The sequence below is a fragment of the Syngnathus scovelli genome, chromosome 11, assembly GCF_024217435.2.
Source record: "Syngnathus scovelli strain Florida chromosome 11, RoL_Ssco_1.2, whole genome shotgun sequence".
Classification (NCBI taxonomy): domain Eukaryota; kingdom Metazoa; phylum Chordata; class Actinopteri; order Syngnathiformes; family Syngnathidae; genus Syngnathus; species Syngnathus scovelli.
The window spans coordinates 13,175,411-13,194,362 of record NC_090857.1 but is presented as its reverse complement, the minus strand read 5'-3'; the positions used below and the strand labels follow the sequence as shown (position 1 = coordinate 13,194,362).

At 47.8% G+C, this 18,952-nt stretch overlaps 1 protein-coding gene across 5 annotated transcripts; it reads right to left on the bottom strand.

Annotated features, from left to right (window-relative positions):
• Positions 1–606: 606 nt before the first annotated feature.
• LOC125977564 (potassium voltage-gated channel subfamily KQT member 2) lies at positions 607–18,157 on the bottom strand. 5 transcript variants are annotated; one of them, XM_068652365.1, is made up of 19 exons: positions 18,013–18,157; positions 10,831–10,978; positions 10,513–10,603; positions 9,421–9,547; positions 9,133–9,308; positions 8,639–8,764; positions 8,449–8,559; positions 8,272–8,367; positions 8,106–8,200; positions 7,423–7,518; positions 7,318–7,347; positions 6,730–6,812; positions 6,449–6,655; positions 5,393–5,440; positions 5,205–5,313; positions 4,079–4,210; positions 3,887–4,007; positions 3,619–3,794; positions 607–3,297 (listed from the first exon to the last, which is right to left on the bottom strand). In XM_068652365.1, exons 1-19 carry the CDS (start codon positions 18,143–18,145, stop codon positions 2,670–2,672), a joined length of 2,733 nt encoding a protein of 910 aa, XP_068508466.1. In that variant the 5' UTR covers positions 18,146–18,157; the 3' UTR covers positions 607–2,669. The 5 variants fall into 5 exon arrangements, 4 of the variants coding, with proteins under 4 accessions (XP_068508466.1, XP_049590215.1, XP_049590217.1 ...); XM_049734258.1 differs by having other exon boundaries at positions 6,730–6,809; positions 7,450–7,518; XM_049734260.1 differs by lacking the exon at positions 5,393–5,440.
• Positions 18,158–18,952: the final 795 nt, after the last annotated feature.

Genomic DNA, 18,952 nt, shown 5'->3' with positions numbered 1-18,952 from the left:
TCTAACACTACAAAACTAAACCCCGGATTCCACCTCGGAAGTTACAACATAAAACAAAACTAAACCCTGGATTCCACCTTGGAAGTTTTAACACTACAAAACTAAACCTTGGATTCCACCTCGGAAGTTACAACACAAAACAAACTAAACTCCGGATTCCACCTCGGAAGTTCTAACACTACAAAACTAAACCCCGGATTCCACCTCGGAAGTTCTAACACTATATAACATTTGCACGGTTTTGCGGAATTTTCTGTTTTACGTGGACTCCGCCGTCCTTCTCTACACAGACCTCACTGTCCTTGGGCCTCTAACACTACACAAAACTAAACTAAAATAAAAAAAATAAAAATCAACCACCTCCACATAAATCATTAAGTATCAAAGTTGGGGTCGGGAAAGACAATGCCGCTACGGTGCGGAGGCCACAATTTATGAAGGAAAAAGCCTTCTTACCTTCTAAAGGTGGGGCCCCGGGCCTCAAGACCGCAGAAGAAGCTCTCCCCCTTGGAAGTCTTAAAACTGCTCAACTGGACATCGCGTCGAAGTCACCAATTGTTGCGTTTTGTTCAAGATGTCCATTGTTGAGCAAAGAAAACAAAGATGTGGAGTAATAGTTGGTTCTTTATTTGCAAGATCATGGGTTGTCTCACGACAGTCAGTACACAATGCACTTTAGCAGATGAAAACAACCACGTCAGACTCCAGATCAGAAAGTTTTATACTCTGCGCAAGTCAGAGGGGAGAAAAGGGAGGGGAAAAACATATCCTCATAAGAATGTTTATCTACTGAGTGTTTTGTATCAATGTGTCATGACGTTAATGAGCTCTGCCTTATTGTGTACCAAGCTGTGTGTGCCGTGTCTGTGCTCTGATGAAGCAACTATGTTTGTATAAATTAATAAGAATATTTAGACATTGCCGTTGCTCCCTTTTCAGAACTCATTTCGGATTTATCATTCGGTGAATGTGTGGGACCATTTGTAATGATTCCCTTCAACAATTAAGGTACATTGATTTTTGTTTTTATTTCACCAGCACTTACAAATTTTTGTTGTTCAATTGTTGTCAATAATAGCACAAGATAAGGTTTTTGTGATTAATACTCACGGGTACATGAGCATGCGTGTGTGAGAGTGCATGTGGTGAGAAGTGAGAGAGGTGTGTGCAGCGTTAGGAAAACCCACAAATTGTCTCCATGTCACGAGTCGCCAATATAATGCAAGCGTCTGATCAGGTAGGGTGACCAGATTTCTGGTTTCTGAAAAAGAGGATACCTTTCTTTTTTTTTGGGGGCATTTGTGTCATATGTTATGACATGTCATTTGTGTCATGTTATGACACAAATGACATGGTGTCTGTATAGCAATTGCATTTATTGGCCCGAATAACACAAAATAACATATATACAATAACAAAATCATTTGCCTACTGCCCGATGGCTGCTGGGATAGGCTCCAACACGCCCGCGACCCCCGTGGGGACAAGGAGTATAGAAAACGTGTAGACTGACATTTTTGAGTTTTATAGTGGTACACTAAGTAAAAAAAGACAAAAGAAATATGGGCATTGGTGCAGCATTTGAAGAAAGAAAAGGGCTCCTCTTCAGTCCTCCTCTTTTTTCTTTTTTTTAGGGCTCAAAAATAGGACATGTCTGGGAAAAAGAGAACATCTGGTCACCCTAGATCATGTCTGGATGAGCTTTATGATCGAAGGTTGCGTGGAACTGCAGCATTAGCAAAGTTAGCTCACAAGCTACCCCTTCCCTTCGCATGAAGTTAGTCTTTCAAAACAATAATGTTTGGAAAAATGTCTCACTTGTCAATTCTATGTATGTTACTCAAGCCTGGATTATTGCCGCCAGCAGGACTCCTTAGCGTTAGCTTCAGTGCTGCTCTCTCTCGTACCGTACAGCAAGCCATGCTCACTTAGCATAATAGTGTGCACATTGGCAATTTCATATTTTGTATAGCCTTGAGGACCAGAGGGTTTTTACCATTTTAAGCGGTGCACGATGTGAGCACACTAGTGGCGCTAGTTTTGGCGTCGACCACTTAGCTAGCTCAAACACTTAGACTTTAGATTTGAAGACTCTCTTACTGTTCTTCAAAATGTTGTTTCCTTTTCCATTTTTTTCGTGACTGTCTGAACCTTTGACGCCACTTTTGAGCCAGTGTCACTTTTTTCTAAATCAATCATTACATGTTACTGTTTGATACATACAAATGTATTTGATGCACAGGCAGGCAGGCATTGAATGCGAAAAAAACGGGTGCAAGCGTGTCCCGACAGTCAGCCAGTCTGTTGGAAACATGTCGTCTCAGTGTCGTGGTGAAGCAATCGGGTCTGAGTGTGTCCTCGGTGCGGCAACCAACATACCAGAGGATTGGTTGTATCTCTGCAGTGAACCAGTCAGGCGTGGGCGTGTTTCAGTCAGCGTATCAAGAGCAATTGTGTGACTGCAGAGACCAATCGGACGAGAGCATGTCTTCAGTGTTGCGGTGATCCAAAAAGTCGATGAACTCAGCTGATAGGTCGCATCTTACGTGTTTCTGCTTCACCCTCCACTTAAGCTGGTGTGTGGATGTTTTTGTCACCTTTCTATCACTATGACTTATTCATATATTTATTTTGGAGTTCTGCTGGTTCCACCTGGTTTCCAATGGGCTCTACTTGTTTGCGGGCCAGATGTGGTCTGAATGCGGCGAGGGCGCGCAGAGCTCCGAGTCTGAGTCCGACTCGGCCTCTGCAATGTATGGTCTTGTGGTGGCACAGCAGGAGGCCCCCGCTGATCCCCCGAGGTTGGATGCCAGTTTGGCGGATGAATAGAAACTGTTGTTGAGCAAATCCAGGTTGTCCCTGGACTGAGAGATGGAAAACCCGCTGAAGGAGTGCTCCAAATCATCGTGGTCCACAGATGGGATGGACAGGGAGTGGTCGCTGTCGGGCTTGACCTCATCCTGCCCCCCTTCCCCTGCCCCTTCCTTGCCCCCTCTCTCAGCTCCCCCCCTTTCTCCGGTACTGTGGCGTTTGGCTCGATTCCCACCGTGCCTCTCTCCGGCTGGTGGCGGTGGAAGTCGAACTAGGGACTCGTCCCCCTCTGGACTCGGGGTGTTCCCTAGGCTACGCTGTGGCTGAGGTGGAACCTGTTGAAGGAATTGGGAACTGATTGGCTGCCAAGAAGTGGAGGGGGGGCAAGTGGTCCTGGCATTGTAGTCCCGGGGGTTAGTCGAACTGCTGGACCTGACCATTTTGGTCCCAAAATGACTCTTGTCCACACTGTCATCTGGCAACACTCTGGAACAACAACAACAACAACAACAATGGTAAGTTCTAAGAGTATCAGACTCTGGTTCTTTTAGGTCTGTATCACAATATTTTTAAACGACATTCATGGGAGAGGTCCCAAGACACATGCCTTAGATTACAGGCTCAGATTCTAGACTGCGGTCATGCCTCAGATGTTAGAAGGTGTTAGATGTTAGATTCTCGGGTCAAACTGTGTTGTAGATTGACGAGTTCAAAATATTCATGTCATGGGTGGACTGGAATATAAAATTCCAGTCTAGGATTATGTCTTGTAAGGACACATCCTGATGATCAGCATCAATTACTAACTGCGGGGTCTTTTGAATAGACTGGCTCTTCTCCAGCTGGTCCACTGGACTGTGGTAAGGTGGCGCCGGGTCTGGTTCCTTAGATCCAAAGTAGGCATCCGTCTCTGTCTGTGGGATTCCCATTCGCTGGATGTAGATATTGACTAGAAAGTCCAGCTTTCTCTCCATTGACAAGACCTGAAGGACAGTCCAGAAGAGGACAAATTACCAACATCCATCATCAAATAAAGTCCTGGCAATCATGCTGTTTGCCAGTGGTGGTTGGTCACCTGCTTCTCCACCTTCCCCAAGCGTCCCATCATGCTGGGGTCCTCAGGGAGTTCTTCCCCTGCAGCTTTTGGTCGGTCCTTGTCTGCAATTGGTGTTCCTCTGCCCACGATCTGGTCCACCCTGAAAGCGGGAAGAAAATAGACCCGCTGCATTGTCGCAGCGAACTACAAAGTCGAGGGCAGACGTTGCACCTGGACTGAAGGTTCTTAATCCGTGCCAGCATGTCCAAGTGTCCTGCTGAATACTGTTCAATCACATCCATGACATCATACGGACGAAGACTCTCCTTAAACTTCCTCTTGGACACCATGAAGCGCATGATACTGGGAGACAAGAAAAAGGAAGTCAACACCAGTCTAACATCAAGTGTAAACTGGTCTTTTAGACTACAGCTGAGTCAAGCAGAGATTCCATCCTAATTTCATGTTCAAATTGGAGTGGGTCATAAAATTGGTGTCTGATATGGACAGGGTCATACCATTCTTGACTTAATCGATGCCCTAGATGAGGGTTGTCAAATTCATTTTTGTCACGGGCCGCATCAGTCATAGTTTCCTTCAGAGGGCCATTATGACAGTCAAACCAAATAAATGTATGAACGTCTCATATATTGGCTACACAACAAACTGATGAATAACTAGTTTAGAAATCAGACACTAGTAAGAACAGTTTAAATTCTTAAAAAGATTAATGGAAATAAAAATTGCTAGAAACATCTCTATTTTTTAAAAGTGAAGACAATTTGCAAATTTAGTATTGACACAAAGTCGATGCACAATTTGTCTTTCCGGGCCAAATATAATTACACTGAGCCAGAGTTTGACACCCCTGTTTTAGATGGACAAAATAAAACAATTCTAGATTCAATTCTCAGATGAACTGGATCAAGGAGATTCTACAATGAATTGTTGAGTCCAGTCACAATGGATTCACTAGAACATGTGTAAGTTGTTGGGACTTTTCTGATGTTAGCTGATTGTTAATGAGGGAATCTGTCAGTGACATCTGGAGGGTGACAGAGCACAAATGACAACAATAATAATGGCACCAAAAAAACAACAACACTACCAAACAGTGACGCATGACAGAAGACAACAGAACGGATCACGAGACAAGAAAAGAATATGAAAGCTTATTGGTATCAGTTTGTGTCTCTTACCCAACAGCTGATGGTGACCTTGGTCCTGAGGTGAGCAAAATAAACCAAAATGTGAACCAAAATGTGAATCAGACGGCAAAGGAACAGCGAGCAAAGCCATGAGTGAAGTTGACAAAATGGTGTTGGTGGCGACCATTGCGGAAGAAGGGTCTTTGTACCAGATGGCTCGGATGGTGACCTTAATGCCGGGTGTCAAGTCTTGCGGGACGAACTCACAGTGGCAGCTCTTGTTATCATCGGCCATGTCTTCTCCTGGCAAGCTTGTGTCTGCAATGGCCAACAAAGGGCGGAATTGCAGCGACCATGGCAGTCGCCTGCGCGCGCTTGTTTGTACGCCTGCGCTAACCTGGCGAGCTCTTCTGTCGGAACTCTTCATCCTGCATCTCTATGAGCACTACACAAAAAGAACACACCACACGCCTCAGAATCAACACCAAACAAGTGACACCTGAAGAGGTCCATATTGAAAGCCTCAGAATCACACACCAAACAAGTGACACCTGGAAAGTTTGACATTGAAAGCCTCAGAATCAGACACCAAAACAGTGACACCCAGAGAGCGCCACATTGAAAGACACAGCCGCTCGCTTTGTCCTGCTGCACGTCAGGATTTTTCAAATCCTGTCCACTTGTTACAGAGGCCATAAAAAAGTCCGGCATTCAACAGCTTTAGTCGTGTTTAGTGTGTTGTGTCGAGCAAGTCCTCCAAGGCAGAAATCTTGCTTGATCACACGTTATCGGTCAAAAACAAAGAACAGACAGTTCCAGACACGTGGCAACGCTTCCTGCATGTTTCCAGAACCAGAGAGAGTGTTGTAAAATGGCGACATTGTAAAAATAATTGTCTTGGGAAATGCTACTTGGCGTCTGGTGCATTTACTTTCCTATAAAAAAAACAAAAAAAACACCATTGGGTATGTATTGTGTTTTATTTGTCACAGCTTCCTTGTTGATCTGTCAGGGAGCATTTTGATTGGCTATGTTGCCTTGACGCTACAGTCATTTGACTCAAGACATCCAAAAAGCCATCCATCAATAGTGCGAACTTGCCTCTCTGTTCACCCATCTAATGAATTCTACTAAACATCCCTCCAGTCAGTCTTCATTCCAAACGGTCTCAGCCATCATTTAGCATTCCAGCATCCATAAATCCAAACAGGTATCAAGCCACCCCTACAGTCAGTCTTTATTCCAAACAGTCTTAGCCATCATTTTTCATTCCAGCATCCATGTATCAATTGGCCCATCCCTCATCAATCCATACAAAAGAACCATTTGGTTTCTGATGACTGGACATATTTTGAGTGTCTCGTCCTCCGCTACACATCAAGTCCTTGAAAATGAGACGGGACACATGATTGGACACATCAGTGGTCAGGTGACTGGAAGCGAGAAGTCCTACCTTCGGAGTTCTGGCGGGATGCGACTCCTCGAATCCTGAAGGCCTGCCTGGTTCTGCTGCGTTCTCCAAAGCTCCAGCTCTTAGGAACCTTACTCGGACTGTCCTCCAGACCGGGCTCTATGCTGGGGGAGCGGCGCAGGGCCTGAACACCACCAGGAACTCCGGGTGCCACGCCTGGAGCTACACCTGGACCAACCACCGGGATCACTAGCAAGAGGAAGTCGATGCAAGAGGTTGGGATCCGAGAGCCAGTCAAGGTGCACTATCTGGACAAGACTCACCATGCTGAGGAGAACCTTTTCCTTTGGTTCCCGAACTGCGTGGAGATGAGAAGACTCTCTCTTTTAGACTCACCTTCTGACTGCTGGCACAGGAGAAAGTGAAAAAGGCAACATTTTCCAAGATGACTGATGGTGGCTGCCAAATGAGCTGCTGGCTCATTTAACGGTCTGCGCAAGCAGTTGGCGGGCGTGTCGCAAGTGGCCTACAAACATTGTGCCAATTGACTCAAAAGTTGCCCAGACTGAAGCTATTCTAGTAGCACCAATGGTTTTCACCATGGAATATGCGCGAGCATCACAATGATAAAATGATGTTTGAAGTGATAGGAGTGGACGTGTTGGCAAGCCTGGATATTTCATCCCGACATTTGTCGAATGGATGCAGTACCACTGACTGTGACAGGCTACAGGAGAAGTCAACTCTGCGGCAACATGGATGGGCGATGCCATCCGAGGTGCGCCCGCTCGGTAGATAAGCCACCATATTTATTAGCATGCACAATCGAGTTTGCACCCATTTTTGCCTCTCGTCAAGGTTCTCGCCAAGGTTTTATCGAGCTTCACTCGCACACTTTTGTGGACTCTGACCTGGGAGAAGGCTCTGACTGGACTTCCTTCCTGCAGAGACAAAAGAAAGGTAAATCATCATGACAGTTATAATGGGCATGGAAGCAAAAGACAATGGTGAATTACAAGACAGAGTTCTTCATAAGGGGAGACCTGAATGAGAGTCCTGACTTGTTTTTCAGATTCCTCAGCAGGTCCAACTGGTTGAGGGGTGGAATTAACCTGCAAAGACACCGCAATCTATTGTTTGTCCTCAGCTGATGCTTGTCTTTGTTGATGAGGCCATACCAGTGCAAATTTGAGTGTGTGCCTCTGTTAACAGTGAAATCTCAATTTGGCTTTTTACATTTCACAAAAGCACTCCTTGCCTCCTGGTACACGGAATTGGCCATTTTGCCTTCTTCTCCTGTCAAAGCACTGAGTGACCTGGATGAGACCTGAGGCGGACCACTTCATTGCTGTTGACGTGAAGGATTCGGCATCGACCGAGCGGCTCAGGTCCTGAGGAACAACCACTTGTATCTGGGTCTCTGCTTTTTTCGGATTCGGATAATTGCTGCTCGGCAGCCGTTGGAGCCATCCTGGAAGGGGCAGTCCTTCATATGTGGTCGCCTCCCCTCACCAGCTTTCTTCCTTTCCTTCCCCCAAACGGGCTGTGGAGTTTTTCCTCACCCGCTTGGGGATTTAGACCAGGGGGTGTTGCCCATCTTCAACCACAGACCTGTGAGGCCTTTTAAGATCTTTTTGGTACGCCACGACACATAAACTTTACGTATGAGCTCATGTTTGTCGGAAGGGGGCGGACTGACCTGTACATGGGGACGGACACGGTCCTTTCGTAGTAGTCCCACGTGGATGTCAGGTCGGATCGAGTCAGGTTTGTGGCATAAACCCTCCACGCAGCCTGTGCACACATGGCAGGTGACGCAATTCGACTGGAAGGGATTCTCGTTGATTCTGTTAACCTTAGGTTACCTGAATGAGTCCCGCTGCTGGGTTCCGTCTTTTCTCAAAATGTTTTTGTCTGTGCTGCTCTTGTACCTTGAGAGCAAAACCAGAACCCAGGATGCCCTGGAGAGGAAACTGACATGAAAGCACGAGTGTCCACTCGCACACACTCACACGGCCCCTCAAACACGCACACACGCTTACAGCTGGCAAAGCAAAGAAGGACACGCCGATCAGTGTGAACGTGGCCGCCAGCAGGCGACCGTTCCAGGTGATGGGGAACTTGTCTCCGTAGCCGATGGTGGTCAGCGTGATCTGATGGACAGCGGCCAGTTAGACGGCGTCGGACACTCAACGCGCGTTTTTGGCTCAAGTGGATCGGAGGAAGTCTCACCAATCCCCACCAGAGGGCGTCAGCGTAGGTCTCAAATTGTTCGTTGTCTTCTTTCTCGGCCAAATAAACCAGGAAGCTTGCCAGGATTAGACACAGGAAGCCGATGTACCAGGCTGTGATCAGTTCCTGCACACGTAAATAGACAGAAATTCCAAATTCAATCTTCCGCCTCAGAGATAGCAAAAAAAAAAATCATGAAGTCACATCAATCATGTCCACAATCAACACCCAACTTGACATGATAGGACTCCCTGTGTCACGCACACACTCAAGCCGCCAGAACACTTTCTGTACTGTAGTGCAGGGCTATCCAAAGTGTTTGCTCACTTGATTCTGTGTTTATGTAGAAAAGCGCAAATTATTGGTACTGTTGCAACACCCTCACCCGACGGCAGCTTTCCAATAGCCGTTGCTGGCCCACGGTTGCCTCGACATTGGCTGAACAGCCTGTCGTATGTCTATGCAACATTGGGCGACTGGTCGCCATGCATCACCTTGCTGTGGGCATAGACGACCGATCCCAGCAGCTTCCAGGTTCCTCCGCGGCGGTCCATGCGGATCATGCGCAGAATCTGGAGGAAGCGCAGCGAGCGGATGGCTGAGGTGGCAAACACGTTTCCCTGCGTGCCCGCCGCCAGCACCGAGATGGACGCGATCAGCACCATGATGTCTGAGGACGCGTCGACACAAGCACACGTTAAAATAGGCCTCTTTGACACATGTGATTAGCTAGGTAGTACAGCATGATGGAGACATTCAGATGCGTGCGCGGTCAGGCTCACCGATGACGCAAAAGGGCTTCCTGGCAAACTTGAGTCTTCCTCGCCATCCTCGATATCGGCAGCAGCAGCCCGCCGCCCAGATGCGCACCATGTACTCCACGCCGAACACCACGATGGTCACCACCTCCTGCACACACGTGGTTCCATCTTTCCATCACGTTTCCACCTTGGCTTTTGGAACACGGCCTGATGACACGGTTTGGCTGCCGAGCACTTGTTCGTTTGCTCTGTCTTTGAACTGGCGCTTCTCCATGTGCTACACCAGTGTTTCCCAACCTTTTTTCATTCATGGCACACCTTTTCATTGGAAAAAATCTCGCGGCACACCGCCAACAAGAGTCCTATTCCTATATATGTATGGAGAGTCGAATAATTTAATAGAAATAAATACTAAATATTCTTTAAATTGTATTCCTTTTTTTAAATAAAAGTGACAGTTTTTAGACGGTGTAAGAAATAAACTATTTAAAGTGATTGTGATTAAAATAAAAGAATCAACGTGATTTTGTTTACTGTTTTAGACTAGGTCTATAAATATTGCAACAATAAGAACAAAGTTACTTTTAAAGATGCTCTGCTGTTCTGACAGCAGGTGAGTGGCTATCACAGTCGAGGAGTCTCGACTTGACTGCTTATTTTACGTATGTGAAAAATAACCAATCCAGGTTCTCCGGTTGAACTGCATTCTCTGATTTCCATCGGACCACAAACGCACCACAACCGTCATAGTGTCTGTCACTGTTAGCAAAAGCACACAGCAACACACACATAAACTGAATATGTGCCGATGCAATACAATCATATCGACACAATATGAAATCTCAAGATTCTCCGATTCTCCACACATGCACGATTAGCAAGTGGCTGACTAGGCCTTGCGCGAACTGACCAGTGGTTTGGCGATCCTGTTTACAATGCGCTCCGTAATTAATATTGGACAGTCCCACGGCACAGCTGAACGTCTCTCACGGCACACCAGTGTGCCGCGGCACAGTGGTTGGGAAACACTGTGCTACACGAATCGAGCGGGCCGTACACTCTGCTCTGCCGAGCAGCCCACTTCAGATATGCTGGGAGCATCCGGCCGCTTACCAGGATGTAGAGCGCGTCCTCGGAGCTCTTCTCGTACTCTCGGATGGTGGAGAAGACGGACAGGACTAGGCAGGAGAAGACCAGCAGGAACCTGAGAGGACAAATGCCACCCACGGGCAGATGTACTAACAAGGCAGCTCTAAGGAGGCGGCGGAGCATCCACCATCATTGATTTCTGCAAAGTCAGCTGACACCGGTGTAAAACATGAATGCTTATTCATCGGACGCTCGGCCCAACGCTTTGGCCGCTGGAACTCGTCCAGCAAGCCGAGTATAACTTATGCGTGCGTGTATGTGTGTGTGCATGTGTGTTCTCACACGTAGGCGTGGTATATGAAGGCCCACCCCCGGGGCCTCTCGAGGACGTTGTAGAGGAAGTTCTGCAGCCGCCTGTAGAGGGCGTTCCTCTTGGGAGCTTTCTTGCCCCCCGACACGCTGCTGCGCTGACGCCGAGGACCTTCGTCGGCTGTGCAACACAAATGGGGCCCGCGCTCAGTATGTACGCAGAACCGCAACAACAGTAACAAAAACAATTACCAAGAATCAAAAGCGCTGCGAGTGCCACAATACTCACTTCAGTTCAGGGAGCTTCTGTATTTATCTTCTTTATGAATATATTGATATTATAAATTTATATAAATTTGAATATTTATGATATTCTAAGCTCCCTGTGCCAGGCCATAAAAGAAAAAGAAAAAAAAAATGGACCACCCCTGTAGAAGGCACTACTGAGTTAGATCTGGGGGGTCTTGTTGGGGCCGCCTAATTAGCGAAGGCCTTCACACTTATGTTATTAGTGTGAAGGCAAAGACACCATTCACTTTATTATTCCGCTTCTTCTTCTTCTATTTTATTCTCCTCCTCACTTTTTTGTCCTGCAACTACTTCCACAAAATTCATCTGCTTCACTTCATTCCACTTTTGACGTATTCCAAATATTCACGTTATGAGTGCTTGCATTTTTCCAATTCCAAAAATGTTCAGTTTTCACAAATATTACAAAATTCCGGCTAATTTCTCCCCATTAATTTTTAATGACAAATTCAACATTTCAAATATACAGTAATCCTTCGTTTATTGCGGATAATTGGTTCCAATACCACACGTAATATGTGAAAATCCGCGAAGTAAGTACTGTCACCGTTTTTTTTTAACATACTTACATTGTTTGTGTATCAATAAATGTATCTTAAACCATATAAGTGCATATGTTATCATTAGAACATTAAATAACAGTTTCAAACAGGCAAATACTACAGGGTCCAGCAAAATGATCTGACACATTTGTAGGTTTAATAAAATTAATGAAACAAAAACATTTTTTTTTACTTTCGAAAAGTACATATAATGTCATTTTGTTTTGTTTTGTTTCATTTCATTTTCATTTTGTTTTCGAATAATGTCATTTTGGTCTTACCGCTGCCACATTTTCTGGAGTTCTGGCGGTGCAAGGTCGGCCGGTTGATTTTAGTTTTCAACGCTGATCCACTGGCTCTGAAGTTAGTAATCCATAACAAGATAGTGTTTCGAGCAGGTACGGGATCATGTCTACGAAGTCTGAAGTATGGAACGCTCGTTGTGTTGCAGTTACAGATTCGTTCTGGATAAACGTTTCCACAATGAAAGCGCAATGCTCACCGGTCCAATTCATTAGCAACTGAAACGAAACAAAATTTATTTGCATTTTATTAAACCTACAAATATGTCAGATCATTTTGCCAGACCCTATTAATACGTTGTATAAATGACATACAGAAAATAATGTATAAATAATATAAATATATGATACGTTTGTGCGCGTATGTGCGTGTATGTGTGCATGTGTGTGACATATGTTTTTAGAACTGTTTTATTATTATAACAACTTTTCTATAACAAGGTACAAGTGTACATACTGTAAATATGTTATTATTTATATACTTTTATTATTAGAATTTTTTTTATAACAAGGTACAATACTATAAATATGTTTTTAGAACTCTTATTATTATAACAACTTATTATAACAGTCATTGCGGGAATAAATTCATGGTGGCTGCACACAAGAACGGCAAGTGTACTCCTATACCAGGGGTGTCCAAACTTTTTGCAAAGCAGGCCAGATTTGATTAGAAGAAAAAGTATAGGGGCCGACCATTCGCACAGACATTCCTCGAACCATTGTGAAAGAACTTGTAAATATGTAAGCATATCCTTTGATGTCTGCAGATAGGTTGGTATTGCAAATGAGAATCTATTGTCAGTTGCACTACCAGAAAAGTTAAAGATTAAAATAATAACATATTAAATAAAAATGAACAATTTTATGCAAGTTGAATGATTTTTTTATTAGATGTTTTAAGTTTATTTTATGATTGTTATTCTTGTATTAATAAGGGTGATATTGGTGTTTCGACTGCAGTAGACAGGCCAGGTTGCATCATGTCAGATTTTTAATCCAAATTAAAACATTCTCCATTTTATCTTTTTTATTTCAACTTCATACGCACACAAAATAATGATCTATAGTCTTTTTGTTGTTTGCGATCACTGTGAGTGGGCGGCGCGGACGCGTAGTACTGTGTAGAGCAGGGGTCACCAACCTTTCCTAAACCGAGCGCTACTTCCTGGGTACTGATTAAGGCAAAGGGCTACCAGTTTGACACACATTTCTGAAATAGCCAGTTTGCTCAATTTGGCTTTCACTATGTGTTATTAACACATGGGCCTACGCCCATGGGGCCCGGCCGGGCATAGTCCGAAATGGAAACGTGGGTCCCCCTTCCCATGGGCTCACCACCTGTGGGAGGGGCCGAAGGGGTCGGGTGCAATGTGAGCTGGGCGGCAGCCAAAGGCAGGGACCTTGGCGGTCTGATCCCCGGCTGCAGAAGCTGGCTCTTGGGACATGGAATGTCTCCTCTCTGGCTGGAAAGGAGCCCGAGCTGGTGTGCGAGGCAGAAAGATTCCGACTAGATATAGTCGGACTAGACTCCACGCACAGTTTGGGTTCCGGTACAAGCCCTCTCGAGAGGGGCTGGACTCTCTTCCACTCTGGAGTTGCCCACGGTGAGAGGCGTCGAGCAGGTGTGGGTATACTTATTGCCCCCCGGCTGGGCGCCTGCACATTGGGGTTCACCCCGGTGAACGAGAGGGTAGCCTCCCTCCGCCTTCGGGTGGGGGGACGGGTCCTGACTGTTGTTTGTGTCTATGCACCAAACGGCAGCTCAGAGTACCCACCCTTCTTGGGGTCCCTGGTGGAAGTGCTGGAGAGCGCTCCTTCTGGGGACTCCATCGTTCTACTGGGTGACTTCAATGCTCACGTGGGCAATGACAGTGAGACCTGGAAGGGCGTGATTGGGAGGAACGCCCCGCCCGATCTGAACCCGAGCGGTGTTCTATTGTTGGACTTCTGTGCTCGACACGGATTTTCAATAATGAACACCATGTTCAAACATAAGGGTGTCCATGTGTGCACTTGGCACCAGGACACCCTAGGCCGCAGTTCGATGATCGACTTTGTAGTCGTGTCATCGGATTTGCGGCCGCATGTTTTGGACACTCGGGTGAAGAGAGGGGCGGAGCTGTCAACTGATCACCACCTGGTGGTGGGTTTGGCTCCGATGGTGGGGGAAGATGCCGGTCCGACCTGGCAGACCCAAACGCTCTGTGAGGGTCTGCTGGGAACGTCTGGCAGAATCTCCTGTCAGGAAGAGCTTCAACTCCCACCTCCGGCAGAGCTTTTCCCACGTCCCGGGGAAGGCGGGGGACATTGAGTCTGAGTGGACCATGTTCCGTGCCTTCATTGTTGAGGCAGCCGACCGGAGCTGTGGCCGTAAGGTCGTTGGTGCCTGTCGTGGCGGCAATCCCCGAACCCGCTGGTGGACACCGGCGGTCAGGATGCCGTCAAGCTGAAGAAGGAGTCCTATCGGGCCGTTTTGGCCTGCGGGACTCCGGAGGCAGCTGACAGGTACCGGATGGCCAAGCGGAACGTGGCTTCGGCGGTTGCTGAGGCAAAAACCCGGGCGTGGGAGGAGTTTGGTGAGGCCATGGAGAATGACTTTCGGACGGCTTCGAGGAAATTCTGGTCCACCATCCGGCGTCTCAGGAGGGGGAAGCAGTGCAACGTCAACACTGTTTACAGTGGGGATGGCGTGCTGTTGACCTCGACTCGGGACGTCGTGAGTCGGTGGGGAGAATACTTCGAAGACCTCCTCAATTCCACCTACACGCCTTCCATTGAGGAAGCAGGGCCTGGAGACTCTGAGGCGGATTCTCCAATCTCTGGGGTCGAAGTCACTGAGGTAGTTAAAAAACTCCTCGGTGGCAAGGCCCCGGGGGTGGATGAGATCCGCCCGGAGTTCTTAAAGGCTCTGGATGTTGTGGGGCTGTCATGGCTGACACGCCTCTACAACGTTGCGTGGACATCGAGGACAGTGCCTCTGGATTGGCAGACTGGAGTGGTGGTTCCCCTCTTTAAGAAGGGGGACCGGAGGGTGTGTTCCAATTACAGGGGAATCACACTCCTCAGCCTCCCTGGTAAGGTCTATTCAGGGGTGCTGGAGAGGAGGGTCCGTCGGGAGGTCGAACCTCGGATTCAGGAGGAGCAGTGTGGCTTTCGTCTTGACCGTGGAACAGTGGACCAGCTCTACACCCTCGGCAGGATCCTCGAGGGTGCATGGGAGTTCGCCCAACCAGTCCACATGTGTTTTGTGGACTTGGAGAAGGCGTTTGACCGTGTCCCTCGGGAGGTTCTGTGGAGGGTGCTTCGGGAGTACGGGGTGCCGAGCCAACTGATAAGGGCGGTTCGGTCCCTGTATCACCGATGCCAGAGTCTGGTCCGCATTTCCGGCAGTAAGTCGGATTCGTTCCCAGTGAGGGTTGGACTCCGCCAAGGCTGCCCTTTGTCACCGATTCTGTTCATAATTTTTATGGACAGAATTTCTAGGCGCAGCCGAGGCGTTGAGGGGGTCCGGTTTGGGGACCTCAGCATCGCGTCTCTGCTTTTTGCAGATGACGTGGTGCTGTTGGCTTCTTCAGGCCGTGATCTCCAGCTCTCGCTGGAACGGTTCGCAGCCGAGTGTGAAGCGGTCGGGATGAGGGTCAGCACCTCCAAATCCGAGTCCATGGTCCTCGATCGGAAAAGGGTGGAATGCCCTCTCCGGATCGGGGATGAGATCCTGCCCCAAGTGGAGGAGTTCAAGTATCTTGGACTCTTGTTCACGAGTGAGGGGAAAATGGAGCGTGAGATCGACAGGCGGATCGGTGCAGCGTCGGCAGTAATGCGGACCCTGTACCGGTCCGTTGTGGTGAAGAGAGAGCTGAGCCAAAAGGCAAAGCTCTCAATTTACCGGTCGATTTACGCTCCTACCCTCACCTATGGTCACGAGCTATGGGTCGTGACCGAAAGAACGAGATCTCGGATACAAGCGGCCGAAATGAGTTTTCTCCGCAGGATGTCCAGGCTCTCCCTTAGAGATAGGGTGAGAAGCTCGGTCATCCGGGAGAGACTCGGAGTAGAGTCGCTACTCCTCCACGTTGAGAGGAGCCAGATGAGGTGGCTCGGGCATCTTATCAGGATGCCTCCTGGACGCCTCCCTGGGGAGGTGTTCCGGGCATGTCCCACCGGTAGGAGACCCCGGGGACGACCCAGGACGCGCTGGAGAGACTATGTCTCTCAGCTGGCCTGGGAACGCCTTGGGATCCCCCGGGATGAGCTGGATGAAGTGGCTGGGGAGAGGGAAGTCTGGGAGTCCCTCCTAAAGCTGCTGCCCCCGCGACCCGACCCCGGATAAGCGGAAGAAGATGGATGGATGGATGGATATGTGTTATTATTGTAATTTCCAGTTCACATGTAAGTGTGATTTTAACAAGAATAGCAAAAATACAGTCAAACCTTGGTTTTTGACCACAATCCGTTCCAGAAGGCGGTTTGAGAAGCGAATCGGTCAAATTCCGAATCTATTTTTCCCATGCCAAATAATGGAAAAAAAATGTATCCGTTTAAAGACAAAAAAAAAACGCCTTTATTAAGCAGTTTTTCATTTGCGCATTTTTGTCTGATCGCGCAACTGCAGCGCACCGCCAAATGCACAAACGTAGCGCGCCGCCCATCGCGCAATTGCACCGCGCTGCTTGCATTATTGTGACAGAGCCGTCGCTGAAATTTGGAAAACATTTTTAAAGTCCTGATGTATTTTCCAAAATTTAAGTGGACCTCAGTTCGCAGGGAGCTTAATTTGGTCCGATCGCGCAACTGCACCGCGCTGGTCGCATTATTGTGACAGAGCCGTCGCTAAAATTTTGAAAATATTTTTAAAGTACTGATGTACTTTCCAAAATTTAAGTGGACCTCAGTTCGCAGGGAGCTTAATTTGGTCTGATCGCGCAACCGCAGCGCGCCGTGCGCTCACTGTCGCATTGCTTTAAGAGCGTCTTTGTGTTTTAGGATGGCTTTACTGCTCCCACTTGCTTTCTTTGGAGGCATGATGAGGGGTTAATACAATCCTTAAAGCAACGAAAATACAATAACAACGGAGTTAGTCGACATCCGGGCCGCGCGGTCGGGTTTTCTCGGGTCCTTCCGGCTCATCTCGCGAAGTTCGACCTCCGAATTTCGTTCGATAACCGAAGCAAAAAAAAAAAATCGAATTTTTTGTTCGAATTCCGATTTGTTCGAGAACCGATACGTTCGAAAACCGAGGTTTGACTGTAAAATAAATAGATGCAGCTCACTGACAAGTGCCAATTTTAGAACAGTCCTGCGGGCGACTCATGCGGTCCTCACGGGCAACCTGGTGCCCGCGGGCACCGTGTTGGTGACCCCTGGTGTAAAGTTTGAACGAAGTAGACAGCTCTCACCAGTAGTCCGTGTTTTTTTTTTTTTTTTTTTTTTGCCTTTCCCAGTGCAGCGTCACTTGCAGCGTCTCTGATTTTAGCGTCGCCTTAGTCCTTGGTGTACGGACATTTGAATGAGGAAGTGTCTGTGTCACTGATTGTCTTGCAAACGAACACTTGTGTGCGCGTGAACAGGGAAGGGACGGGGGAGACACGCTCGCAATCGCAATCGATCATGAGCGCTGGCTCATGTGCGCGTTCCCGTTCGGACGAGTTTAATTTCTGTGGCTCGCTCTGGGACGCGCAGGTCCCCGCAACAGTGCCAGCGGGCCAATTATTATTGATTGTATGACACAATGCTTCGGGCCGGTCTAAATTTAGACGCGTGCCGGAAGTGGCCCGCGGGCCGGATGTCTACACCATCAAGCATTGTCTTTGTTTTTTGTTTGTTTTGTTTTTTGATGTTTTTGTAACACAAATACACACACGCACGATCGCACACACGCACACCGTCTGTGCGGGAATCGGATTTAGGGTGACGGCACACAAAACAGGCGAGTGCACCCCTACACCTTCAGCGATCCCCAGCATCCGGCTTTGTTCTCTGCCATTTTACGGTCGATTGACGTCACGGCAACGTTGACCCTCGTCTGTTTTATCTATTGACAAGCTTATTGACGAAATTACCTGCAATAAGCAGAGCTCCGTCCCTGCTAGAATCCGTCCCGCCGGCTTCCAGACCCACAAAGCCGACTTTCAACTTCTTCTGGTCGGCCTGCGCTCCGGGAAACACGCCGCCGTTCCGAGACTTCTGCACCATGACGGACCACCGGACCTTCGCACGGATGAGCCCGAGCTAGTGAGCGCGAGAGGCGGCGTACGGAGCTGCCAGGACGGCCTGGTCCGCGTGAGGCATTGCCACCGATGTGGAGGAAGATGAATGAAGAGGATGCTGACAAAACAAATAAGGCCAAATTGAGGCGACTTCCCGCACAGACCGGAAGTGCAATGATGTCATGGCGGCTATCAAATGAAAAAAATAGGTAAGATGAAAACCAGACAAAACACGCGTGTGTGTGTGTGTGTGTGTGTGCGTGCGTGTGTGCGTGTGTGCGTGCGTGCGTGTGTGTGTGCGTGCGTGCGTGTGTGTGTGTGCGTGCGTGTATGTGTGTGCGCGTGTGCGCGCGCGCAAAAGGTATCAGTATCAGACCCTGTCACCTGGGCAACGTGCTGTTACCATGACATCCACAGAAAGGAACCTCAGTGAAGAAAGACAGAAGGAGGCAGTAAATAAAAGTCCGGCCCGCGGGCCAAATCCGGCCCCCGGGCATATTTCATACGGCCCACAGCTTCGGTCTTATAATGTATTATTCATGGCCCGCCTGCACTGTCAAACTAAATAAAAATAATAATAATAATAATCATGAAACTTGAAATTCCTCCTATTATCAAAAGGTGGCAGCACCAGCCCTCTCTGCTCATTTCTGCCATGGCGACTGCAAAGAAAACAGGAAAGTTGACATTGAGGGCCGTCGCTTTCAAGAGAAATGTGAATTACAATACTTCTTCACTGAAAATCAAGGCAATTGTGTTTGTCTAATTCGTAAACAGACAACAGGCAACAGCC

Coding starts and splice junctions, on each gene's coding strand:
- LOC125977564 (XM_068652365.1), bottom strand. CDS start 18,145: ATGGTGCAGAAGTCTCGGAACGGCGGCGTGTTTCCCGGAGCGCAGGCC. Junction 10,979..18,012: donor CGGAGCTCTGCTTATTGCAG/GTAATTTCGTCA, acceptor TGTGTTGCACAG/CCGACGAAGGTCCTCGGCGT. Junction 6,813..7,317: donor CAGTCAGAGCCTTCTCCCAG/GTCAGAGTCCAC, acceptor CTCCTGTGCCAG/CAGTCAGAAGGTGAGTCTAA.